The 27,773-nt window shown below is 44.5% G+C and overlaps 1 protein-coding gene across 2 annotated transcripts in view; it reads right to left on the bottom strand.

Moving 5' to 3' along the window:
- The window catches only part of hipk2 (homeodomain interacting protein kinase 2), a 71,703-nt gene that overhangs the window by 28,035 nt on the left and 15,895 nt on the right, over positions 1–27,773 (bottom strand). For both annotated transcript variants that reach the window (XM_042412153.1, XM_042412154.1), the window contains exon 2: positions 25,681–26,872. In XM_042412153.1, the coding sequence (XP_042268087.1) occupies positions 25,681–26,872 (1,192 nt within the window). The remainder of the gene's footprint in view (positions 1–25,680; positions 26,873–27,773) is intronic.

The following is a 27,773-nucleotide window of genomic DNA, read 5'->3' as shown; positions in this document are numbered from 1 at the left end:
AGCAATGCATTACAACCAGGCAAATGAAAGCATATGGAAGGAAAGAAGGAGAGAGGATCTTTCATACAGAAGGAGGGATAGACATCTAAAGAATTACAGTCATTTTAAGCATGGGACTGTCATGAAGTTGCATAAAGCTTTGATCTGGCTCGCTGTAACAGGACAAGAATAGGGTAAAGTGCAGACATGTGTCTGCAACTCAATTGTTTAACAGGAATTGTGATTACAGTGACTCAAATGCATCATTGCAGGCTAATGTAAAATATGGGTAGGAGCTGCGTGTATGCTTGTGCAGGTTGAGGTGCTGATTCAACACAACCTGAGGTGCAGTTAAGCTCAGCAGCCTAAGAGGGAGTAAACTGTAAATGAGAGCTAATATGCTGTAGATAGCATTCGTACATTCAAAGGTGTCATCATCTCACATTTAACTCCTCCCTCATCTTTGATGCATTTTATATAATGAAATATTCAGAGGGCAGAGAGCCACCCCTATCACTGTGGCACACCTGGTACATGAAGCCCTGTTGTCACAGCGTGGCACGGTCAATATTAGCACACAGGATGTGCCACATTCTCTCACATGGCATCACTCAGGCTGTTTTTCAAATGACTGTGTTCATAGCAGCATGAGATAACATAACAGATTTACTATTAGGTAACATAGAGCATCAAACATATTTCACTGCGCTGGCAATGCATTTGCTGCTATGGAGACTTCAGTATAGTACTCTTCTCCACTTGCCCTCCCTCTTTCTTCTCCCTCTACTTGCAAAAGCTTCCATTAGCAACACTAACATCTACAAAAAACAAACAATGAGCGCAGCTACAGAGCAGCTCAGTTGTTCGTTTAGACGTCTGTGCAGCGCTTCATCGTTCCCGGTTGGTAATTACCTCTTTCCTGTGGTTATTATTATTCTCCAGCATGCGGCTGATCCTATCAGTAATACATCTCATTTCCACCTGGCAGGCTCTCCCCTGCTCCCTGTAGTACCTGCTATACCCCCGACCCCCATCCCCTGGTGCAGGGGTCAAAGGGACAGAACCTCCTTAAACGGGGGGTGGAGGTAGAAGGGGGGAAAACGACAGAAAGGAGATGAGAAAAAGAATAAGAAGAGGGTGGGTGGGCACAACAATGGAAGATGGATGCCCTCTCAATCAACACTCACCTACCTACACACACGCACACATCTTCTGTCCCTTCTCTTGTCAAATGGAAGAGTGCCGGGAAGAATTTGCGACTGGTAAATGATGGGTATCTGTCATACAGTGATGCTCTCTGCACACACAGCCTGGGGAGAAGATGTAGGGGACGCCGAGAGGGAGCCTCAAGTCTCTCCTGCCCTATTAGTGTAGTGGACTGACAGTGGGACAGTATAAGACTAGTCAACCAGCTACTGGCCAGACAGCGACCCAACCCTCAGGCATGCAGCTCTGCTCTGTCAGACTTGAGTCTTCATGAAAATCAAACTTCACTGGGAGCTCTAATTAATAACTTGAAAATGGTATAATTGATATCACATCCTGGCAGTAAAAAGTATATCAACATAACAGCGACAAGTTTCTTGGAAAGTATTAAATTTATGCTTCTGACCCTTCAGAATGATACCCTCATACTCTGCTAGTCACTACTCTCCACTGTCAACAAATCCAGAGGAAATATGTGGGTCAGACGGAGAGCTCGCTAGCAGTGGGTGAAGCCAAACTAAAGGCAGAAATGCAGACAGACGATAACACATTCTAACATGCAATCACTCAGTCAACCAGCTTTACCAGCTGGCAAGCCTGTCAGGATGGTTGAGAGGCTGACAGGAAGGCAGCAGAACGGGCAGCGAGACACACTGTGCAGACGGGTGCAGGCGGTCAGTCAGGCAGATGAGATTGTGTCTGCTTGTGGCTGAGGGATACTTAAACCGAAGCCTTGATCACTTCAGCAAATTAGAGTGTACTAGGGATTCAGAGAGCTAGGCTTAAACCTCTCACTTGGCTCCATATGAGACTGACATACAATCAAAAGAAAAGCCAGACAATCTGTCCAGCACAGGGCAAGCCACGGCCGGGCAGCCCAGAGTCCAGAGCCCAAGTCAAAACTGCAAAATATACTGTGTATCATATCGTAATATGCTATCATAGCCCTTCAGTTGAAAAGCCCAGCATGACTGTTAAACTGCTGGCCAAACCAATCTCAATGTCATTGGCTTGCTTGACTGACTGTCTGCCTGTCTCCCTCTCTTGTGGTTTATATGTATTTTCAGCTGTCTGTTTGATGGGCATTATTTTCGTTTTATTGTCTAGTTTCCTCCAGCGGTTGCTTTAGTCCAATACCGTCCAGAGCAAGAAATTGCGAGGCACTGCATCGTTATGTCCCATTCAGTTGATTTAGGGTGACTAAGACAGAGATCTAGTAATATGGAGAGAGAAAGCGGGGGCAAAGTCAATGTGGTTGGCTATTGGAGCCATACATACTGGATATGTGGTAAAAACAACAGACACCGAAAATCCATTTGAAATGCGGCGCCTGAGAACATATAGCTGGGAGCCACAGGGACGCCGTCCTAACGTTGTAATGACATACGTCTCCCTGCCATTCAATACACGCAAACACACACGCGCACGCACAGTTTCAATCATAAACGCTGCTCTGGTTCACTAGTTCCTTATTTCTGGGGCAAGTGAAAGAGCACATGGGGGAGACATTTGCAAGGCAGACTGAAAAATCCACCCCCCCCCCCCGTCCCCCCGCCCCTCCTCGCATGCGCTAACATACAGTACATGCGCTACATTTCTCTACCTCCACCCATCCCCCTTCACCCCTCCCTCTCTCTATCACTATCCCTTGTTTGACTACCCTCTTCCTTCCTCCCACCCAGTCGGGCAGTAATACCATCTCCTGCCTAATCAAATTCCACTGTGTGTGACATGAATTCTCGGTGCCCAGGGCTGCGCTGCCTCATGACAAGCTACAGGGCCGCAGAGAGCTGTAACCAAAGCTCACACAGGTCCTATAGAGCAGCTCCCCATCCCTCTCTAAAATTTAACAGAGGGAGAGACCCCCTGGATATGATTCCCCAAGCTTTCTCCTTCTTTCTATCTGCCTGCCTCTCTGCTTGTCTCCGAGTCTGTCTGTCTATGCACAGTGCTACTCTTTGTGGTGAATGTGTGTGTCAAGTCCCTTGAGTGCAGAAGGCGCATGGTTAATTAGAGAGTGGATAGGACAGACTGACAGGCGGATCCAGATTGTTACCCAGATGTGGTCAGATCTTAATACAACACAATGACTGACCCCATGTCCCACTGTCACAATTAACACCATACATGCATGACAGCTATCACATAAGCATGCAAGAATATACACAAAACAGCATAACACACACACACACACACACACACACACAAACACACACACGTCCTCCAGAGTGTCCTTTGGGAAAGGTGAAGTCTCTGTCGATCATGAGTCTTCATGTCCCTCTATCTGCCCCGGCATGCTGCCTGCCTGCTGTGCCCTCAGACACTCTTAACGCCATTCGTCACGCTGCATTCTTCCCTGACAAGAATTAGAAATGTCATCACGTAGAGAAACAACAGCAGGATTATTAAGGCTTTATGGAGGAATTTGGACAAATGGGCCATTCCCTCATAGCGTCATCAGAAGCCGGTCTTCCTGCTTAGGCAAATGAAAGGAGATGGATAGAGTCGTGTGTGGTGTGCTTTTGGATTTGTAAATGAGAGCTGAAGTTTCTTATGATCAGACCAGACGAAGCCATGTCATGGTAGAGGAGTCTGCCTTTGTGTTTGTGCTTTCTTTCTCAAATAATACACATGACTTGAGCTATGAGACTACCTCTGGTAATTGAATGTTTTCACACACATTCATGGATATGTGCATGCATGACTTTATAAAACAGGAGTTGGATGACGCTTCTCACATTCACAAACAGTAAATCAGAGCCACATATAAATCAGAAACAGGCACACAATGTGTAATTTAGCATTTAATTACTTTCATTTGCGTTTATGTTGCTACTGAATGGTGAAATGCAGCAAGAACCAACTTCTTAGAACAGGCAACAATAATAAGACATGTCTTCAAAAACAATCAGTCACAATGACAGGTAATTAATTTGGCCAAGCAACAGTGCCCTGCAGTCATTTGTAAGTATAGTCACAGTTAATCACCTCTCAATGACAATAACCTCTGTACTGTTTTTTTCTTCCCTCTGTCATATAGAGAGTGATAATTTTCTCCCATCCCCTATATGGTCCACCATGACAAACAATGAAGACATGCTCAACATTTAATATGCCATACATTGTCTATTGAGGGAAAACAATTCCTGCACATCAACAATCAATATAGCATTATCTTTGTCATGTAGCCATACTTGAAGATTCAATTATTATGGACAAAATGACATTGTTATTTCTGCTGCTGTGGCCTCACTCAAGGAGACAGCAAGCAGCTTTGATTCCATCTAAATAGTAATTTGAACAAAACTCACATTGCACCGTCTGTCCTGCCCATCTCATTGTTATGTCCAGCATTAAGCACAGTGGGGGAAGGTTAACTACATTTACTGTATTTGTGTGATTAGGGACGGCAGTGAGAAATTTAGTATCTTAATTAGGCTTTGCTTTGTCAGTATCATTGTGTTGGACATACATAGAGGGAAAAATCAATGCAAGATGCTGCTTGTTGTGAATTTGCAATCGTAAAGACAATTGACAGTGAGGTTAACATCCCAGAAGACCACATCTCCTCTGATCAAGGCTGCAGCTACTGTAATGATTATTTGAATCATTGATTAATCTGCTAATTACTTTTTTGATTATGCAATGAATTGTTTAGTCTATAAAGTGTCAGAAAATAGTGAAACATGTGCATCACAATTTCCCAAAGCCCTAGTATTTTTGTCTAAATTGCTTCTTTTTGCCAAACAGAAAAAAATCACAACCAAATCTCAAAGAATATTACAATTACAATGATACACAAATCTGAAATTCTCAAATCTGAGAAGCTGGAGCCAGTGCAAGTTGGGCATTTCTGCTTAATAAATGACTAAAATGATTATTTGGTTTGAATACACAAATAACCATATATTCAAATGGGTTAGATTTCTTGATCTAAGTTCCCATATTCACTGCATGTGAGACACAATGTATGGAGTGCACCTTGTGTTTCTCTGAAAGCTGTCAGATTGCCCTTCAGTGTGATAGTCTGGTTTCTATTTTCCCCTCGTGTTCAAAACCTATAAACACAGATAGGGACAGGGGAAAAGGTCATGTTTACAAGCCAAATGATAAAGTATAAAAAGAACCGATAGCACCACCTGAGATTGGAGACTGTTGCTCTTGGGAGTCTAATGACAGACAAGGTTGTTCAGCTCTTTCATGGATGCAAAGAGATTTTTTTTTTTCCATGATGAAACATACCAGGAAATGGATGACAAATATGCTTTCATCATGGTTTGTATGTAATAAAAACATTCCACGCAGATATACATGTCCTCTGACAGCTCTATAACTGATGGTTGCCTTCTTTAACCAGGTGTTTTCCTGTCTTAGCTTACCTTGCCCAGAGGGAAGACCATCCCCTCTCACTGAACACACACACACGCACACACACACACACACACAACACAACAAAGGCATTCTGGCTCTGAACATTTCCTTTTGTTGTGGAGTCGGAGGCAACCGACAGTTTTACAGTACAAGCACAAACTGTGGAGCAGAAGCAGTAGCAGCACTGAAGGTGCCTGCTGGACTCAATGTGAATTTTAAACAAGCTCGAAACATGACACATTTACGATTTCTCAGGCAAGAAATCATATTGCACTGAAGGCTGCGTACAGACGAATTCTCTCTTTCTCGTCTATTCGTCTCCCTTGTTCTCTCTTTCCTCCTTTCTTCTTCTCCGCTCTCTCTCTCTCATGTGAGCGCTCTGAGGGTGCTGCTGGAGGGAGTCCAAAAGGACACAGTGTGAAATGAACACAGCGCTGACCTCGCAGACACCCCCGACACAGCCAATCAGATCACTTTTCCCTGACACATAGGGCGCTATAATTGGTCGGTGGGTGGGAAATATGACTAGTGGGGATTCGAGTGGCGGGAAAAAAAACAGACAGCAAGAGGGGGGGAGCAAGGGAGTGGTGCTACGGTTCCACTATGCACTTTAACCGACCCTTTGCCCAGGACAGGACAGGAAATCTCCCAAACAAAAGCTAGCTGTCATCTCCTCCTGACAGGCTCGCTCCGACCAAAGCTGCTCTCAGCTGACTGGCAAACCGACCAATCCTTGAGGGAGATAGCTTGTTGTAATCTGGTTCTGTCTCACATTCCAGACGTCTCTGGTGAGCAAGGCGAGAGAGCATGCCCTGAACCCTCAAACAGGAAATTAGTCAGAATGTTCTTCCTTTCTTTGGGATGGAACCTCAGCTGTGGCCAGTCAAGGGTCAAAAACAACCCTGCATGTATAAATACAAACACACCCATAAGCTGACATACACACAGAGGCAAAAAAACAACAACACAGAAATGCATCCACAAATCAAGTACGTATGGACGTGCACACACCCTTCTCCCAGACATCACCACTCACAGCTGCACGCCCGGGGCCTTTGCTATCTCCAGCGCAAACCCAGACTCACATCAGCCACATTCCACAGTCTCCCCAAGCCCCAGGGGCAGCTTCACAGCTGGGCACCGAGCTGAGCTGTTCCCTCCCTCCCTTGCTCGACTTTCATCATCACCATCCCCGCCTCCCTCCTCTGCTAACCATCCTACACACCCCAAAACAGAACATATCCTTCCTTTACCCCTGCATCCGTGTTTCAAATCGTACTGGAAGAGAAATCGTCCTCCTCCCGCACGCTCTCTCCCGTCGGCTCATTCACAGTTTACAGGATGCGGTTAGACAGAATCAGCTGAGGCCAAAACAGTGGATCAAGATGACAAAGAGCTGCCCGAATGTTAATGAGTTCTTCTCAAATGCTGCTGTTATTGAATACCGTTCTGTTCTCTCGTAGCAGCTGTCTCTTTTAAAGTGTGTCATGTTGACAGGGGGTAAAAAGACATGTCAGCAAACAGAATACATAATCTAATAACTTCATCTGTGACTGTGAGGCTATCTTGTTGCCAGCAGTCGATAGATGAAACCAACCTCATCGTGCAATAAATGAATGTGTGACACAAGTTTTAAAGCCTCCCAGAAACAGGAGGCTGGTTTGGGGATCTGACAGTTTTCCCTTTTTCAACCAGCTCAGTAGTGACATTTAGATGGCGGGAACTATAAATTATCATACTATCAATCAGAGGTGACTGATAGTTGAATCAAGTCTAATTAAATATCAGCAAAAATTTTGATATCCCAAAAGTTCCAAAAGCAATACTGAGATCCAGGTGAACACAGCAAAAAATTTGCCACATCTGTTACCGCTAAGGAATGTGCAGGTCTGCATTTTGAAAAGGAAAAAAAACAAAACTCAAGAAGAAGCCTTAATGAAATGTATCCTGTCCATGAGGCTCTCACTGGCTCCAAAAAAAATGCAAGAAAATTATCTACAGCAGGCCAATTGGACAGAAAAGCTGAATCCACACACCTGCCAAGCCATGCAAAATACCAACCAATACATTTACATCTCTGAATGTGAGTGCGCACATGTGGGTGTAGGCTATTAGTGTTCATGGATGTGTGTGTCTGTAAATAGTTAAGGCCAGGCTCTGTTTCATCATTTCAGTAAATGCCACGCAGTATATCAGTCTAACTGCATACGTCTCAGGCCATTTCCATATCTGTAATAGAGAAAGCCCATCTCCCATCTGAGCCGCTCCTCCACTGCGCTCAGAGAGCCCAAATAACACACACGTCTGCACAAATGTGCGCACATACACACCGCATCTCTGATGAGCTGACACAGAAAACTAGATTTATTAAGGGGGGGGGGGGGCAGGATAGATGCAGAATGTCTGTGTGTGTGGGAGGGGGTGTAATGTCAGTAATGGACACAAGTTGTAGACAAAAACCCACACAATCGCACACACACACACACAAAAAACACAACCTCCCGCTCAATCCTAGCCGTAAAGTGCATCACTCTCCTCTAAGAGACCTGTTTATTTCAGACCTGTGACACAAAAGCCACAGCGGCATGCAGACTTATCTCTCCACATCCCTTGAAACGCAGTGCAGCCCCCAAAGAGCTCCCTGGCGCTCAACATGCCACTTTCAATTAGTTCCACAAAGAGAGTCTTCCACTACCAAAAAGAAGATGGGAGCTCATTACTGAATTCCTCTCTACTCTCGGCTTTGAAATATAGATCAGGAGGCTACGTCTGACTGCTGGGGCCGTGGATGTACCGCTCGCGGACTGTGCCACACCAGTCCGGAGCAGATGAGCGCAGAGTGCCGTCTCATAGATTAGCCACTCCTCAGGTTTAACAGCCCCAACAGCTTACCCTCTATCTCACCATTAGCTCTCTGCCTACCCCTCTTTCTCTCATTTGCTTTCTCCTCTCTCTCTCTTTCTCTCTCTCTCTCTCTCTCTCTCTCTCTCTCTCTCTCCACTAAACAGGCTCCCTGAAGCCACAGCTCTCAGCACTAAAACCCACAAATGGGAAAATACCAGTTCTAATAATCTGATGAGAGCGTAAGAGAGAAGCAGCAGAGGAAATGTGGATATCATATCACACAGTGGTACTATTATAAGCGCATACACAGAGGCAGGTGCTGATAAGGCGATGCAAATTCATTCAGGTATTCTAATGAAACTAAAGCTTAGCAAAGCTGCAATGGGGGGATTTTATGGAAATTAGCTGTTGTATGGAAGTTCATTAAGGTTAGATTCAACACATTAAAATCCAAAGATTCAAAAGTACTTGTATGACTTATATAATAAAGAAATGCATATCTGTTATGGATCATTTGAAATAGGAATGCACAGTAACAATAATGTCATAAAACATGGCAGCTGCATTCAGCGTGATATTAAACAGTCGGGGGGAATCCATTTCTTATCTGGCCAGAGCAGGAAACACAATAGCCACCGTGATGCAGCAATGCTAGTTAATGGTTTCCCCTCGGGACCAAAAACAGCACGTTCACCATCATCTAGCTGTTTACTTTTTGACTGATAATCTCATTAACTACACACAGGCCTCCATGCTGCTGCACCGCATTCATAACACACGACATGCATGTGTGTGTCCGGTATGCACATAGCTGGCTGCTTGCGCATACTGTATGTGGTGTGACATCTTAATCTACAGACAGTATGTTTATACCTTCAATTAACAACTTCCATTAGTACCATCCTCAGTGGAATGCCACCAGCTAGGTTACGAACAGGCAGTTAATTAGAAGATATTGGCTGAAACTGCGGAGTGACCATTAGGGATTGTGCAGGTAGGAGACACGTGACCCGCTGCCACTTTCATCTGGAGAAAAAAAAAAAAAAATCATTGTGTTGTGCCCTCCAGTTAGTCAATTCCTCTCCTGTCAATTGGCCACAACATGCAGAGGTATAAGACACTGGGGTTGAAGTTTCGGTTGCTAGGCCACTGATGGAGATTCAGTGCAGTGATGGGGGATAGAGGGAGGGGAGGAAGTGAAAGAAGTAGGAAGGGAGGAGTGGGTGGGTGTAATGGCAGTGAGAAAGGAGGGGTATAGGGTCTTGATACTCTCTCTGATTCGCTCTCTATGCAAATCACAACAATCACAGGAAATGCCTGGGCCTTGGCTCCAGCTAATTGCCACGGCAATAACAAAGGAGGGCTTCCTTTGAGCGGAGAGGCAAATTAAACATTAGTTTAGAGTTTTCTTGGAGACCAAGGGATGTTATAATTACCCAGAAACCTACACATCAGCACTTTGCACGCCACGCGTCCCACTCTCACAGCCTGGTGGAGGAAAACAAATGTATCTCATATTCTGGAAGAGAGGTGTTTGGGGGGGACGTAGGGGGTGGTAGGAAAGGAGTACCAGGAGTGAGATAGAGTGGGGGGGGGGAAATGGAGGAGAGAAAATAGTGAAGGGCATGGAGAGGGATGAGAGCAGAAAGCAGGGGATGGGGGAGGACAGAGATGGAGAGAGATGCGGGTGGATAATGAGGGAAAAGGAGGTGGAGAATGATAGCCCATCTCACCAGACCTCTCCATGCTGGTAGCGAGGCATCAAAATGTACACCCACTATTAGCATATTGACCCCACCCCTCTCCTCTGCCCTTTTTCTCCCTCATTATCATCAGGCATGGTGCATGGGAGACGCAGGAAACACAAACCAAGCTCATTTCCCATCACATGTTAGCCTAAATGTCACGCCAGCGATGAAATGAGAACATAGAGCAAATGGCGCGTCTATGCCGTGCGAATGTGTGCTAGTTTGGCTGTCTAGCCACCTACGGGTTAAGTCTGCGAGCACTTCACTAATGTGGGTCGGTGCAGCGGAGCATGTTGCAGGCGAAACAAACAAGGCTGAATCTAGCTGAGATATGCAACCATGGAAACTTCAGGAGACGTCCTTGGATCTCCTCCCCTAAGGGGGAGGGAGGCAGAGTCCCTGCCTCAGTCAGGAGGGCCGACATTGGGCCTTAAGCGATGTGATGTGTCCTGGATGGCAGGTTCTATGTTTGATCTATGTCTGAGGGCAGCGGCAAAGCCTGACACATTCACCCAGTCTGTCTAACCTAAATGTTCATTCAAAGGGCCTGTTTCTCCCTGCAGCCAGACCCTGCCCTCTATCCGTCTGTGGGTCTATCTATTTATTTCTTACCAATCTGCCAGCTTGCCTGTCTGTCTGTCTTCCTGCTGGTCTATCTGGTTTTAGCGTCTGTCTATATGTCTGTCTGACTGTTTATAGGTCAGGTCTGCTTGCTAGCTGGAAAGTCTGCCTTCCCACACACTGTATGGACACACGAGCCACTGACCATGCCCTGGAAATCTAATCATCCAGCACAGTTGGATGTTTGTTGTGCTTGTACACACAGATGTGCATACAGGAGTGCAAACAGCCAGCCATGTACACAAACAAAAGGAGTTCCACCCAGCTATGGTAGGGTAGGAGTAGTTTTTTTTTTTTTTTTGTAAAGCAGAGAACACAGCCCTGGCTCTTGATGTGCTCGTTAGTATTTGAGCTTAAAAAGCAGATTGTGTGTTGTATTAGTCACACAAGGCTAACCCCTTTCTCACTCTATACACCCATTTGTACATACACACACATCCACAAAGACACATACACACACACACACAAACCCCTCTACGTCAGCAAGCCAAAGTCGTAAAATTTGCTCTCTAATTGGCATGTAGTAATTTTGCTCGCTCCTATAATAAAAGAAACTTTTTTTAACCCAATTACCTCTCCATGTTTATGTAATGGGGCTTGTTATTTTCTGACTTTTAACATCCCCCCTCATATAACTGTAAGCTATGTGAATAACAGCCTTAATAGACCACAAGTCCTCAAGGATTTGTTAGTTTTAGTGAAATCAGGGCTGTAGTGATACAGTGTTTGCATGCAATCCAGTGCAGGGACATCAGTTAATTACATAAATTGGAGCAGGATCAGGCCAGGCATGAAAGAGATTATGACACAAGGGCAGACTGAACGGTTAGAGGGACACAGCCCAATGTTTCTGACACCAGAATTCAGAGAGAAAAAATTACATCACTGTGTTCGGGTTATGTAAAACGCCAGACCTGCTGTAAGACTACAACTCCCTCTGAGAAAAACAGTTAGAAGGAAATAACTCCTTAACAGAGACAGAGTGAGAGATGGCCTATTTAGCTTAACCAGAATTTCTTTCCTTGTGTTCAGGTCAGCTATGAGCATGAAGAAGAACAGCCAGGAAAAGCAGATTGTGTGTATGCGAATGAAGACAACTGCAAACAAACTTCACCAGAGAGAGAAAAAAAAAAAAAAATCCAACTGACACCCTGGCTAAAGATATGCTCTGTGTGGTAAAATAGAGACCTGCTAGCGAGCCAGCACTAGAGGGGGTGTGAGATCTCCACCTCCTCATCAGTAGGCCTAAAATCTATCTCATAGGCACGCAGAAACCCAGAGGGGAGATCAAAGCCTGTGTGATCCAGTGGCTGTTATATCACCCCCGGCCTGCTCTCCCACTGCGGGGCCTCCTGTTACGGCGCAGGCAACAGGGAAGAGAGGGAAATACACAATACTGACCTGGTCCCATCTATGCGTGAAACCTTCCAGGATTTTTAAAGGAGGATTTAATTTTGCCCCCCTCCCTATGCAACTGCATTTACATTCCTCTTTGCATTCCATTAATTTCCATTTGTCCACACTTGCATGTTTTTGCAGGCAACATGAATAGTCATGAGCTACACATGCACTCACAAAAGAGATACACAGCCCCAAGAACAAAAATGGGTTGAATATTGAATCTTTTTTTTTTTTTAGTCATTGTTCACACTTAAGGCTAAATATTTCAGCCATTGCCACAGATTCATTTTGGTATTTGTTCTTTAATTCAACATTTATTTCACCGGGTTTGACAATTATGAAAAATAGGAGCCTGCTGCTTCCTGCTGTCCCCACTCCATTGTTCACCTTGTTATACTCTGATTTAAAATCAGTGCTTCCTCCCCTCTGACTCTCCCCTCCTGTGTGCTGGAGGGGAGAGTCAGAGGGGAGATGAAGTGAGGAGACAGGCACGATTGGGCTCTGTTTTCTTCCCTCAGTGGAAAGGCATCTCAACAGGCCTGCTATTGACCACATACACTAGGGGAGGGAGTGGGTCAATGTAACAGAGAGCAGAGGACCATTTTGGACCACTTAACTATAATCAGTAAATGCACCCTGGTCGCAAATAGAGCAGGGCCACCCTGAGAGCGTTCGTTTTGCTCACAGCTCTTGTCTGCATTTTATTCTGCTCCACAGGAACCTTGTAATGCAAATAGCACTCCTCGCACCCAGCTTAACAATGGTAACGGAGGCGGGAGGTGTGTTGGAGCATGCTGCTGTCCTCACTTGGTGTTTGTTTCAATGAGCACAGTTGCTTTCCTGTGTTTCGGGCTTAAACAATCTATAACTCCTTATATATACTTATGCTACACTGTTCCAGTTGAGCCAGCATGCTGTAAAATAAACCTTTCAAAACCGGGCTCATGTGGTGAGAGCAAACTGAGGGTCATCATCTGTTGTACGCAGGCTCAACATTCGTGACCGATGATTTGCTCTGGTCTGGGGTCGGCACTGCTTCAGCTGTCTGCAGTATATCTAAAAGGGCTGTTATGACTCGTCCTCAGATGCTTCAGCAGAAGGCTTTATGCAATTAACCCCACGAAATGGCTTCTTTTCATAAATCAAGACTTGGGAGAGGCTGTGATAGAAAGAGAAGCTCTTTTGGGCTGAAAACAAAGAGGAGACAGAAATGTGACAGGTAGCTGGTGCTATCACACTGAGCCTCTCCGATGCACCGACACACGCCTCGACTCATTTATGATTCACTGCACTTAGTCATCCATTTTCCTCCTTTTTTCCCCCTGCTCCCATGAAAAAAAAGGCGAACAAAGCAGATAGACAGGCAGACGGACGGACAAACAAACAGAGGGTCTTTTTAACTGATGCTGACGTTTCTGCAGAACAGGTGCTGTTCTTGATTTGAGCTGCAGTGTGCAAAGATGATTCAAAGAGAAGACTTGAAGACAAAGACTTGCACATGAGTTCAAGGAGTCGGTTAAACGATTTGAGAGCAGCAGTGTTAACTCTGTCAGCAGCATGGGCATCTGTGATGCTTGTGGGTACAGATATTTGACTGTAAGACACCTGTTAGCACACACACACACACACACACACACACACACACAGAAAGGAAAGCAAACCCACAATAAAGTATCTGACCTCCTTTTTCGTTAACCACCTGTTTACTGTTCTTAAACGGAAAGAACAATACTCATATTTGCATTCATTCTCATTCAAAAACTCCTCTGTGCATGCACATATTCCATACATGAAAAGGTTTCAGTAAGATATTTCTTTTTCTATCCTTGATACCGGATGCATCTCACAGGCCAAGGATCTGCTGAGTGTTCTGACACATGGTCATGCAAAGCTTCTTCTCAAACACCCAACAACTTCCAGAAATATAGTACAGTCACATACTATATTGAAGCTCTGTGCCCTTATGGCCAGCTGAGAGGGATGAGTCTTTATGATCCTATATGGCTCCTGGATGTGATGATCGAAATGCCAGGCAGATTTGTGTGAGGGACAGAGGTCAAGATAAAGGAAATGGAGAGAGGAAGGGAGGGATGGGTAGAAGCAAGAGGACATCGGATTCGGAGGAAGGGAGAGGATGACGACCGCAGTGAAAATGTATAAAAAGAAGCAAAGAGGGGAAAAAGGGGACAAGGGGCAGAGATCGCTAATGAAAGTTCCCTGCTGTTTTCTCAGCTGTTCTTCTCAGTGCCCTGAGCAGCGCTGTATACAAGGCCAGAAACTCTGCTAAATGGATCATCTTTCTCCTTCTCTTACTCTCTCAAACACACACACACACACACACACACAAACACACAGTGGAATAGAGAGTGAACACACTTAAAAATCCCATCTTTGTGTCGGAGTTGAAGCCTTATTGTCACCATGGCGACACTGTGAACAACAGGGTTGGTTTGGGACTTCGAGCCGTTGGGGGTTTTTGTGCTCCTCCAGCACCTATGTGTGTCATGTCAAGAGCCTGGCACACATATTGACCCAGGATGGAAGTGGAGAATAGGCTGTCTCAACATCATCCTACTTTCGCATTTAAAACCAGCTTCAAAACTGGCAAGATGTGGACATTTTTAACAACAACAAAGACTTTAATAAGAAATTGCAAGAGTTGTAAGAGAGCAAGCATTTCTGTGAGAGAGCAGTTGTGACTCAAAACCAATAATAATAACATTGTCATCAGTAAAATCTATACTTTTTTATGCCCTGCAAGGGAGCACAAACACACAATGTACACAGCTGGTAACAGGCTGCAGATGAAAGCCAATTTGGGTTTCTTTGTGTAACTGAGAGCTTCAGTTGGACCACAGGTCCCTGTGGAACAAAGACAGAGAGAAGCGAGGGAGAAAGAGGAAGAGTTCGAGAGCGAAAGAGGGAGAGTGAGTGAGATAGTGAAAGAGAAAGGGAGGAGAAGGAGAGCTAGGCAGAGAGAGCGAGGGGGGCGTGGGGTGGGGTGGGGTGAGGGAGGGGGGGGACAGGGTGTCCTAGCCCACCTGGGCAAACAATAGCAATAGCGAGATGAGAGTGTGGCTCAAGGGCCCTCCCTGTCCCTAAAGTACACAGCTGTCGGTTGGGGCAGGCAGGCAGATCAAAAACAGCTCCGGTCTAGTTCAGGTGTTGCACCTTCAGAGGGAACAGACAATTTTGGAACAAGAGCCTTGGTTGCCATGTCGACGGCCGCAACAGAGAGACTCTTTTTAGAACTGACGTGAAATGATGCGTGTAAATGTTCTTCATTCATTTCAACAAAAACACAGGACAAAAGAAACTGAGAAAAGACTTGAATACACTTTTAAAGGATGCAAGGACGCTTTATTTAAGTCACTGGTGTTAAATGCTTTTCCTGCTCAAATGAGTAGTTTATTTGCTCAAAGCTTTTGCAGTATCCAGGGTTGCTAGTTAATGGATTTGTGTAATATGTATTGAGCCTTGATTTCTGTTTATGAAGTCCAAGCCTCCAATGGCATACGTACAGAAAACCCTCTATATTCACTTTCTTGTAAGCTTCAGTTGCTCTTGATTAGTGTGAGAAGTAAAAGTACACTGTTGATGAATGACCTATGAAATAACAGAGTCTGTTTCAAGGGTGGTATGTATGTCGATGGTAGATAAGAGTCTGCTTGAAGCTAGTGTGTGTATATGGAAATAACATCATAAAAAGAACCACAGAGGGGGAAAAATGCATGTAATTCTCTTTCACTGGGTACAAGAACAACAACACTGTCTTTGTTTAAAGAGAAGCCATCTGTTTGATGATATATAGATTCTGGCTGTAATGAAAGACTGTGTGGTGGTGTTGCTGCCTCCCTGACGTCCCTGCTGTGTTTAAAGGGGTGATGTGAGTTATGTCCAGTTCACACTGATAACGCACACACACAAGATGCCATGTTCTCTCAGCTCAGTGATACCTAGTCAGGGCACACCTGGTGCCACGTTAAATGTGTTTATGCATTAAGCGGGAGCTTCTATTGTAGAGAATGGGAATGCATGTCCAAATATTTGATTGGTGCTGTACATGTGCATATATGTGCAAACACATCCCCAGTACACTATAAATCACTCGATCCAGCAGGGCTATTAGGTGGTTTGAGGATGTGAACATTGAACATGTTGTGTGTATCGGGACAGGACACAACCTTTGTGTTTAATCAGCCGGTCACACACACACAGCACACATGCCGGATTGCCTAGTATGGTTGCGCTTCTACTGCTCATATTTATAGTGATAATGTGCCTGTTTTGTTTTCTCCGAAACACTTTTATTTTTTCTCTTTTTCACTTCTTTTTTTATTGTATTTCTGCTTTTTTCCCACTTTTGTTATCTACAATCTGACTGAAACATGTTTTTTTTTGTTTCCTCTGTGGGCTGATATATAGTGTCTTAATGCTCTTCGGTGCCTCCCAGCTTGTGCACTCAATAACCAGCTGATCTCAACAGACAATCCGACGCTCCTCGCTCATAAAACACTGGGATTAGTCTTCAAAGCTCAGTAGCCAAGCACACAGAGAAAGTTCATTAGTTTGCATTACTCTTTCTTGTGAAATTTGGCAATGTAGTAGTTTGAATTTAGCAATAAAATAGAGCTGTTTCCCCCCTCTGTCTGCAGCCTGTCTGCAGCAGTGATCCCTAAAGAAATGGGTTTGCCCACATGTAGACTAAACACCCTTGGACGCTGCTCCATTCCTAATGATAACCCTTTTAATATTTAACCAGGATCCAAAACAGGAGTAATTATTTTTCCAAACAAATTACGCCTCAAGCCAAAACCACCGCAATCTGATACACCACAGCGATACATTCTCTGTCACAAGGCGCTATTAGTCATTTTAAATTATTTATCAAGCTTGGGCGAAATAGGATTTGCTTCAGAGCCGTTTTATGACTAGTCTATTGCCTCAACAGAATCTGGAGTGGCCTTTATATTCCAAAAAAGCAATTTTTATGAAAAGCTCCTCTGGCTCATCCTCAGAAACCCCTGGAGACTCCATATGTGAGCAGTTCACTGAGACACAAGGTCAATAAAAGAATGATGATGCTGACGTACATTCTGAGGAAACAGCCTTTTCATATGACTTCTACACAAGGTTGCTACATGAGACTTCACCCCAGACTACTCCATGATGCTAACAGATACTTGCATCAGGTCCTTTGTGTTGATAAATGTCATGCCATAAACTTCCCTAACCCTTTTTCTGACCCATAAATGGCTTAAATGGTAAAAAGAAAAAAAAACAACATACTGTATCAAAGGTCAATTGACGCAGTTTCAATTGATTTACATTAAACCATGACAAAAATGTATGATATCTTCAAACCTGAGATATTGTTGTTGCCATGCCTTCCAAAAATCTATCTATTTCTTTTCATATATCTGTTTCATATCGACTAATCTTGACTAACATACAATATCTTATTGTAAGAAATGTGAGCAAAGAGTGGCATTAATAACTGGAATCTAAAAGTCACATAGCAATGTTGCTTTATGACTTTATGAGTGGTGCTGAAAATAGCCCGTGTAGTAAGAACAGAGCCTCATTCAATTCTGCCATCTGCAATGAAAAATAGCAACATTTTTATAGAGCGACAACTGTCACCATGAATATGAGCTATGTTAAATTGAGCCATCGAACATCTTCTATCAAATGCTATGGACACGTTTAAAAGGGAGGGAGAGATGTGACATAAAAGTAGCAGATAAATGTGTTAAAATGGTAGTTAGAGAAAAATCAATTTATTGTGTTGAGCCAGGGATGATACTAAATAAGGAGATGGAGAGCGATGGGAGGGGGGGGGGGGGGGGGTCATCAAAGCCTCCTTTTCTCTCTATACAGGGCCCCCAGCTGGCTGGCTGAGCGACGGAGAGCTCTACCCACTTGCCTGCTGCAAATTAGCCAAACTATTTACCCTCGTATATGCACATTAGCAAATTCCTCCAATTGAGAAAACAAATGCATCTGTTTTGTTCTGTTGAAAACTTCATGGGAGCCTGCATGGGCCTCTGCACACCAGGCATTCTCTGTCACAGTGGCAGTCAGTCCGAGCACACACACACACACACACACACACACAGCCAGCATGGAGCCAATTGCAGGTCCCTGCCGGGCCTCCCCAATCCCCCCCCAGTCGTCTCCCCAGCTGGACAACTATAGCTTGGATCAGTCTGCCTCAGTGTCTCTCCTGCCCTCTATTTGTCTCTTTCCAACTGTTGTTGACAGTCTCTGTTTTTCTCTGTCTTTATAACTCTGTAATTGGACCACTCTGCGTTTTCATAAATACTCCCATGACCTGCTTTAAATTAGGAAATTCAGGGGCCCAAAATGAACATTTCTTTTTTTTTTCCCTCCTCTTTTTTAGCAAGCCTTCTCTGCCCTTGCTGCATATTTTCCATCCTGGTGTTAGGTTTTAAATATTCATGTAAGTGGATGGAAGAGGTGAGGGGGGTGAAGGGAAGGTGAGGGGAGGTGGGAAAGAAGAGAAAGGGAAGGAGGGCGGGAAGGAGCCGAGGCGGCGGTGGGGGCTAACCCCTTTCTGGAGCTCCCTGCGGAGAGATGGTGGGCATACAGGAATGGTGGAAGGAGGGGGGGTCAGCAGGGGGCCTCATGATTTATTTAGACCTGGGGGCACCTGTGCCAGTCAACCGCTGATGGCAGCCATCACCCTGCCAACCCCACACTTGCTTGAATCAAGAAAACAAAGACAAATCTGTGGCATGAAGGAAAATTAATATACGACTACTGCTGTGAGAAATGTCACCTGTCCGGTTAATGATTTTCAGCATTAATTGAGAAGAAAATTTCCATTGTTCTGCAGTTGCAGCCCTATAGACGAGTCTGGATATTTTAATGACCTTCGACTTTGTGATTTTTTTTAGTCAGCCTGCTACGTTCTGCAGCAACACTACACCTGTAAGGTTGAACAAGTTCTTACGTCTGTGCTGCCAACACTTGCTAACCACCTCAGAAGCTTAGGTGAGGAAAAATCCTGTTTCAAATAAGCCAATCAATATAGAGCAGAGAGATTGCAGCCTTAGTGAGCTTGAGTGGGCGGCTCACTGCGTTTTATCAAGGCAGCTTAATTTCCGTCAGCTTAATATCCTGGGAAATGTATGGAAATTGAACTGCGAGGGAGAACAAAGACAAGTAGCCAGGATGAAACAATGTGGTGAAACTCAGAAAGTGCCGTCTTATCGTAGGAGCACACAGCCCCACACTAGCAGGGGTGCACAAACATGCAAGCATGCACCACGCACACACAAACACACACACACACACTCACACACCTGTGCAGCCTGTCAAAGTGTACTAGGTATATCCATCAGCTAGGTGTCAAAGTTCACATTTTTCCTTATGAGTGAAATGATTCTCCTTCATTATTTGCCAAAATGACTGTAAGAAACTGACTACTGTATATGTTCCAATGCATATGCCTGACTACTGGTAGTTAATTAGCTTAGCTGCTACTTGTCTCCTGCTTGCTGGCTGCTCTGTGGAGACACATGGAAGAGCTGCCCAGAGGCAAATTATAAATGAGAAACAGGTTATTAGGATTCTGTCATGCATACCAAGGTGTTATGACTGTCATAAAAAGCACAGTAGTGAATACAGGGAGCAGTAATTATCATTTTAGGGGTCTTTTTTTATATGCCAGTTCCTGATAATAGCCAATGATTTCAGCATCTACAGTCAACAACAACAGGATGGAGCTGGCCCTCTGTGGTCACAAGCTGGAAATATAAAGCTAAATAAAAAGCAAATCAACCAAAAAGTCAGCAAAAAAAAGTAACAACATGCCACAGCGGCCACCCAGTCAGGCTGAACCTAATGAAAGCTCATCTGCATTAGTAATAATCTGCCACTGCTTGGGGGAATGAGAGTGCTGTTCCAGGTACTGGTGAGGAATGCAAAACAACGACCTTCCACACACCCGCACCTCCATCCCTCTACTGTCTTCTCCCCCATTCTCCTCCCGCTTCGAGACACTTTCTCGAGAATCTTCACGTAAACAACACCTGCACTATTAAGAGCACCGCTACCACTGAGCTGATCTGCCTTTCTGTCCTTTTTCTAATTCATCTTTCCTCTGTAGCAACCTGATCCTGCCGTTTACCTACATTTCTCTCCCTCCCTGGCACATACACACATACACTTTAACGCACGCTTCACAGAACAGTAACTAATAGCAACCTCATTCATTAAAACACCCCTTGATGTTTCGCACGGAGGCAGGGTAAATGTGCTGGAACGCCTGCCCTGTCTGTCTGGCTGTGCGTCGCTAACAACAGATAGAGAGACAGATAGACAGGTGGGGCAGAGGCTCGTCTTACACTTAGCCGCCTCAGCCTGAGCGGTGACTGTACCACTCCTGATGGAGACAGATACATATTTCATCAGTTATTAAGGCTAAGGCATAGAGTAAGCCTGAGGGTGTCAAAGATCCTTCTGTAGCATCAGTTGTATCCATCTTTACTGCCAACATGAGTAAAGATATGAGCCCGAAAAGTAGAATGGGAAAATGCAGAGAGTTCCAAAAGATGAGCTTTTTGTGAAGTTTCCATCTGGATGCATTAAGATATCTTCTGCCAGAGGCCTTTAGCTTCACACTGATAGCACTGAGAGTACACAGACACTGGCCACTTCAGATAACTGGTGACATCAGCACATTCCTCCCTCTCAAACACTGTTGACTCATTTTCATTTCACCCGTAGTGTCTAATAAGCTAATTCCTCAGGCTCTGATGTACCACATATATGTCTCTCATGCATGTGTATGTATGAAGTCTGTGAGCATGTGAGGTATCAGATACAAGCTGGCAAGTGCTAATATGTGAACAGTATGTGCATTACCGCTTCTGACTCAGGCCAGGTTGAGGGTTATTAATATTAAGATGTATAATTATTAGAGGAAATTGCTCTGTCTCTGTTTTGTGGCAGTGAAAAACACCTCTGTGCAACTGCCACTGAAAGAAAATCTCTCCACATGATGAGGAGAGCGTGAGCAAATTCAGGCATCTATCACAAACTAACCGACACATAGGGAGCAATTAAAAAGTCCCATGCAAATAAAAATATGTTTTCTTGCTTCATGGTACCTTATCATGCAGATAGTTTTGATTTTATTCACCCATGTTTCGAGCTATCACAACAATCCATTCAACCTCATCAAGACAATGCGGGTAACTGGAATTTTATTGGTTCATACAATGAAGAGCAACATCTCTTTCTAGAAACAATGTTCCTGTGACTCAGAATGATTCACACATCTGGCTATGAATGTTTATCTTTGCAACTACTTTCTACCAAACTGCTGATTACAAGTTGTGTGGATTATCCAGAGTAATAATCAACAAATTGTGAGCAACAAATCCCATTCATCTCCATTGTTTTCAGCTGGAGGCAGAAATCACAGACACTGATATCTCAAAACCCCTAAACTATCTACATGGCTATGGATGTGACTATAGCTAATTGAAAAAAAAAAAAAAAAAAAAAAATATATATATATATATATATACACACACACATATTCTTATATATATCAAATTTGGGGACCCCAGTGAGCAGCAGTTAGTAATTGGTGTTATGTTGTATGATCCAGCTTCATCTCTATGCCCATGAAGACCTATAAGAGATCCTTTCTAGCATCCCTGTCTCTGCCTGCATGTTACACCTCCCTTTCACCACCAGCAGCCACCACAAGGCCGACTCCTGCCAGCTGCACTGCCTCAGGAAACTTAACATAAACTTAAATAATGTCTCGCTGCATTCCACCCATCTCATGGCCTTTACCCGATGAGATAAATAGGACAAACATGCCCAACTGGGACAAGACAATAATCCCTTTATCTGGCACAGGGTAAGCTTGACTAGCCGGCTTACCTGTTATGTCATTAGCTATAGGAAGTGGAGGGTGGGGGGGGGGGGGGGGGGGGGGGGGGGTCAGGAAAGGAGAGGAGAGGAGAGGAAAGTAGAATAGGGATGGCATAAACACTGTAACAGAATACAGAGAGATTAAAGTAATATCACACTTTAATAGTTGTAGTAAGACTGTCTGCATTCAGCTACAGTAGCACTGAGTGTAGAAATGCCAAAGACAGGCCTATTTGACAAAGATAGATGAGCTCGGCTACTTGAGCCTGTATGCGCTAGCCGCTGAAGCGAACAAAGTTGAAACTCTAAGCACCCTGAGAGCTGTTCTTGCAAATAGCACATCACTTGTTTACCTTGAATACTGGTGTTTTATTTGCATGAGTCAACCTTGTGGAAAATCCATAACTCATTTGCAAGGCTCTTACAGCACATACGATGTCAATAGCATATACCATCTATGACGTCCAAACAGCTGTGTGTGAGGGGTATGAAATTCCCAACACATGGATGTAAGCAGAAACAAGCAGTAATGGCTCTGTAGGTGTAATGTCTACAACGGGCTTAGAATGAGTCTTTGTTCAGTCTCATCTACAGGAAAAGATTGAAAGAAGAGGAAAAGACAAACATGTTACTCGCACAATTCCTCCTCACCATTATCTCTGTCTCATCTAATTTCACCTCATAAATCAAAAAGAAGGCTTCTTGAGAAAAAATCTTAAGTGCAATAAGACAAAGAAACAAATATTTAATTTAACAGGAATCAAAGAAGACAACAAGGGGTTGTTTTTGCTATTGTGAAGGATATTGAGTAACACAAAGCTAGGCAGCTGGAGCTGGCAAATCACACCTGTATGTAATCTCTATCCTGTAAAGGCACCGCCTGAAACAGAAACTATCCTGCTATCTTCTCATCTGAAATCATCAAAGATGGTTTGATGTTCTTGTCTAAGCTTTTGAACTCACCCTGAACTCTACCCACAGCAAGGTTTGTTTGCTGCCCAAACCTCGATACGATGTTAAGACACCCTTAGTGCTCATCTCCCATGAGCCCATTCTTTGAATTGAATTGTAAGACTTGCCTCATTTCCCACAATGAATCCTGGTAATGCACACGGACTCTTGTTGACATTATGTCCTGTATGTGTATGACATCAAGAAATAAGGCTTTCAACAGAAAAAACCCTACACACATACAAATACACACACACACACACACACACACACACACACACACACACACACACACACACACACACACACACACATACACACACACACCACTCCCAATGCCTCAAACCAGGGTCACCAAGTCCCTGGTCTAGTTTTTGGTGGCTGGTGGATAATTTTCTGGTCAATGTCAGCCTTTCTTTCCCCTCCTCTGCTGCCAAGAGGAAATGAAGGGATGATCTCTCTGCTCTCCTCCACTCGTCACTCCCCCAGAAAACAAACAGGAACATTTTATGGCCTGCTTGTTGACCTACAGCCCAGGAGCAACAACAACAGGCTACAAGTGATGTTTACTTCAGGATGAGCTACTTAAACTGATATAACAGCACTGCCCCGTTGACATGTACAATCCAATTCCCATACAGAGATCTTTATATACTGAAGGTTTAGGAGGCGGTTGGGGAGAGTTGGTTTATAACTGCCAAGGACAAGGGCAGATTGCAGTGTATCATTCGCTCTGCTGAGAGGGTGATTGGCTGCAACCTGCTGTCCCTCCAGGACCTGCAGGCCTCCGGGACACTGAGGCAAGCAGGTAAGATCATCACATAAACTTTTTCAAACACTCCCCTCTGGCAAGAGGCTGAGGTTCTATCCTGACTAAAAACTCATGCCACAAGAACAGTTTCTTCCCAACTGCATCTGGCCTCATCAACAAGGCCCGGGATAGCCACTGACATGGACTCTATCCCAGTCATAGTCACAACAGGTCATTAACATGAAATCTATAATCTTATATTGCACATCTGTGAATTCATTACAACTAACATGGCACATCACATTAACGCAATTGTATTCTTTGTATTATTACACTTGCATACTGTTTATACTGTGAACATTTGCACATTCTCAGTCAATATCTTGTACATTATTTTTTTAAACTCTAAAGCTCTCTTCACTTAGAACATATTTTTTACTTATTCTTTATCGTAAAATATTATTCATATATTTATACCACCTGTCTTTTGTGGTTGTTGTATTTTTCTCACTTTGTATAGATACTTGTTCTAGTTTTTGATTGTTATGCACCACTACACCAAGACAAAATTCCTTGTGTGTGAAAACTTACTTGGCATTATATCTGATTCTGATTCTGATGAAAATACAGTTAAAGAATAGGCTAAAGCTCAAATAAACTAATAATCTTGTAATGAAAAGTTTTAATGTTGTGAATACAGGTGTTTGATGTTCTTTCTGTGAGCCTTGCCACTTTCCTGTAAAGGATCTTCAATGAAGCATATTTAAAAAGCCAACAACAGTATCCACTGACTGGGGACCACAAACTTCTCTCGATAGAATCTGCACTATGCACACTTGCAGAGCCACCACCTGGCATGTGTATGCGGGTATATGTGTGTGGGTGTGTGTATACGTGTGCGGTAGCATGGCTCACACACCTGTTCCTCCCTCAGCCCCGGCACCAGGCCGGAGACCCAAACAAAGCTTCTCTCTGTGCAGACATGGACACTGTTTTATTCCTCGCACAGTTCCCCTCAACCCTGCCTCTGCTGAAACCTAAACACACTTGTTTGCTATGGGCAAAAAGACTGTGTAAGAAGTACTGGGAGAAGAAAGAAAGGCCTTCCCAGAAAGTCATCTGGTTCTAATGCAGGGCCCACTGGTGTGGATTACAGGCACATATTACAGGAGAACTCAGGCTGACCCCTCATCTCTATCCCGGGGGAAATGGGAGCCATCCACAGTGATGGGGGGCTGAGGGTCCAAGCGCCTGGGGAGCGGTGGGGTGAATAGAGGCCTGTGGGCAGGCTGCCACCCCACATGATTGGTGCCCCTCTTCAATGAGGGAATTTCTCTGAGATCTTTTCAAAACCCTCTATTAGAAAACAGGAAAAAAACACTCTTCCACTGAACCTTTCAATGACACAAAAAAATGTCACTGCATCAAATATTTCCTGTTTCCACCAGAGCTTCACCAGGTTATGAAGTAGCTAAAAATGCCTTCAAAAATCTTTTAAGTAACACTAAAACATGCTTGTTTTATCACATCCAACACTATAAGCAGCTGGTTATTCAGAAAGCCTTGCTCCATCCCACATTGGAAGGGGGTTTAACTAGCTTACAATAAAGAAAGAGTGAATAAAGAGAGAGGACTTCAGCAGCAGCTCATAAGTTTGGCAGCAAATCTGAGTGTTTGGCCAAATATTCAGCTCAACTATGAATACATTCCTATCAAAGCAGGGATAAATCAAACAATATGCAGAAAACACAATGATCGTCCAAACAGAACAAACAGGAACACACTGAGAGACACATTTCTTTGCATCTACGACGTTACATAAAACATCTAAATGAAGTCTTTCATAACTAATTCTTAACAAACTATTTACTAATACAAAGTTGCAGCTCTTACCTGTAGTATCTGGACTGTAGATAAGTGGAGCAGACTGCTTTGGACACATGGCTGGCTGAGCCAAAGTCGATGACTTTGACCCTGTAGGGCTGTCGAGATGGATCCACAAGCATGATGTTCTCTGGCTTCAGGTCAGCGTGGATGAGGCCCAGGCTCTTCAGTTTCATTAGCGCTGTAGCCACCTGCTGTAGCACGGGTCTGATGTATTTGAGTGGCAGAGGGCTGAACTTGTTTTGCTTCAGGAAGTCGTACAGGTTCTGCTCCAGCATCTCAAATACCAGGCACGTGTGGTTCTTGTGCTGGAAGCACTCGTAGGCCCTCACAAAGTTGTAGTCATCTGCACTCTCCGTGCTGAGACGTGCCAGGATGCTGACCTCGATCTGACCCTGCCGTGCATACGACGGGTGGTTTTTTAAGATCTTGATCGCCACAATCTCGTTGGTGCCCCTCTTCCAGCACTTAACCACCTGTCCAAAGGTTCCTCGTCCCAAGAATTCCAGCACTTCATACGTGTTGGTCATGGAGCAGAGCACCTCATGCTGCACCAGCTGGTAATCCCCCTCATTGTTGGAGCCGCTGTTCTTGGATGTTGCCGTGGAGGTGGCGGTGGCCACAGTAGCCACCGTGGCTCCACTGGCTGCCCCGTTTTGGATCATCGGTGGACCGTGCTCCTCAATGATCTGCACACTGCTGTTGTTGTCAAGCTCCTCACTCTTGCGTTTAAGCCCGCATCGCTGGTAGGTGTCTAGGAGACTGACCGTGCTGCGGCGTGTCAGGTTGTGAACACCAACCCCACCACCAACACCACTGCCGCCGCCGCCGCCGCCGCCGCCACCTCCACCACCACTGCTGTTGCTGCTACTGCCTCCACCCCCGCTGCCCAGCAGAGACCCCACGGCCCCTGAAGTGCTGCTGGCTGAGGCGACCACAATGTGGCCCGCGCTGGCTGGGAAGATGAGTGCCTGCTCGTAGGGCAGGGTGGAGCTGGCGACCTGCAGGGAGCTGTTGATGCCCAGGGGTCCACTGGTGGCCGACACGTTCTTGCTGCTGTTGTGGCTGTAGACTTTGCTGTGTGTGCCGTACCCTGTCATATCCCAGTTACAACTCTGCTCCACCTTCAGTTTCTTCACGCTAAAGAAGGCACTTGACTGGAGAGTGTGAGGGGAGAACACTTGCACTTGCGAGGCCATACCTGTGACAAGAGGGGAACAGAGGGGAGGAGCAAAGAGGACAGGAGGGGAATGAAAGTGAGAGGTTAGGAATTTGAGAGTGTCTGAAACATGAGTGGTAGCCAGAAGCTTTAAATAAAGACAGCTTGGTTGAGAGCAGGTCATTAAAACACCAAGCATATATGTTGATGCGTCAGCATGTTAACCTCTTGAACTCTTTAAAATCACAGTAAAGGAACAGGCATTAAATAACCTTCAAAATACCATTAAGCGTTTGTTTCTTTGACATTAAATTGTTTCTAAGTAGAACCATCATTTAGTGTTTTTGCAGTTACTTCAAACTCTACATTATGAAAATTGGTGGGAAACAGATGTTATGTATTGTTATAAAACAAAATTAAAAGCCAGAATGTTTATTAGAAAGATAAGCAGGTTTAGACTGAGTGGTGCTTATGCAAACCACTGGTTCATGCAGAGGAAATACCATTTCCCCACTGTTCCCATCTGCAGCAAAGTAAATAGGCTGAGTGAATACTAAAAGAATAACCTTTCATGGGACACTCCACGGGGACAGCAGAGCAACACAAGTTCGTACACAAAAAAGTCTTTAGGAATGATTGCAATTTCCTTCCCCACTACACATACCCAGCCCTTGCATTTATTGGTACACAATTACTCATTTTAGGGAAGGTGGTGGAAGAAATGTCTTTCAACCAACTATGAAAACAGGAGAGGGGCATTGAACTCCCTCTCAACCACAGATCCTGAAGACAACAAAACAAAAGCAAAACTGCAGCGAGGCTGTGCTCTGAACTCCTGGGAACAAGCTGCCTCAGAATAAGCAAAAGCTTCTCCAAGCAAACAACTGCCCAAAAATAGTCCCTTTCTTTATCTCTCTCCCTTGCAAACAGGGTTGTTTGTAGC

This window comes from Thunnus maccoyii, chromosome 5, assembly GCF_910596095.1.
Source record: "Thunnus maccoyii chromosome 5, fThuMac1.1, whole genome shotgun sequence".
Classification (NCBI taxonomy): Eukaryota; Metazoa; Chordata; class Actinopteri; order Scombriformes; family Scombridae; genus Thunnus; species Thunnus maccoyii.
This window is presented reverse-complemented; position numbering and strand designations above follow the sequence as displayed.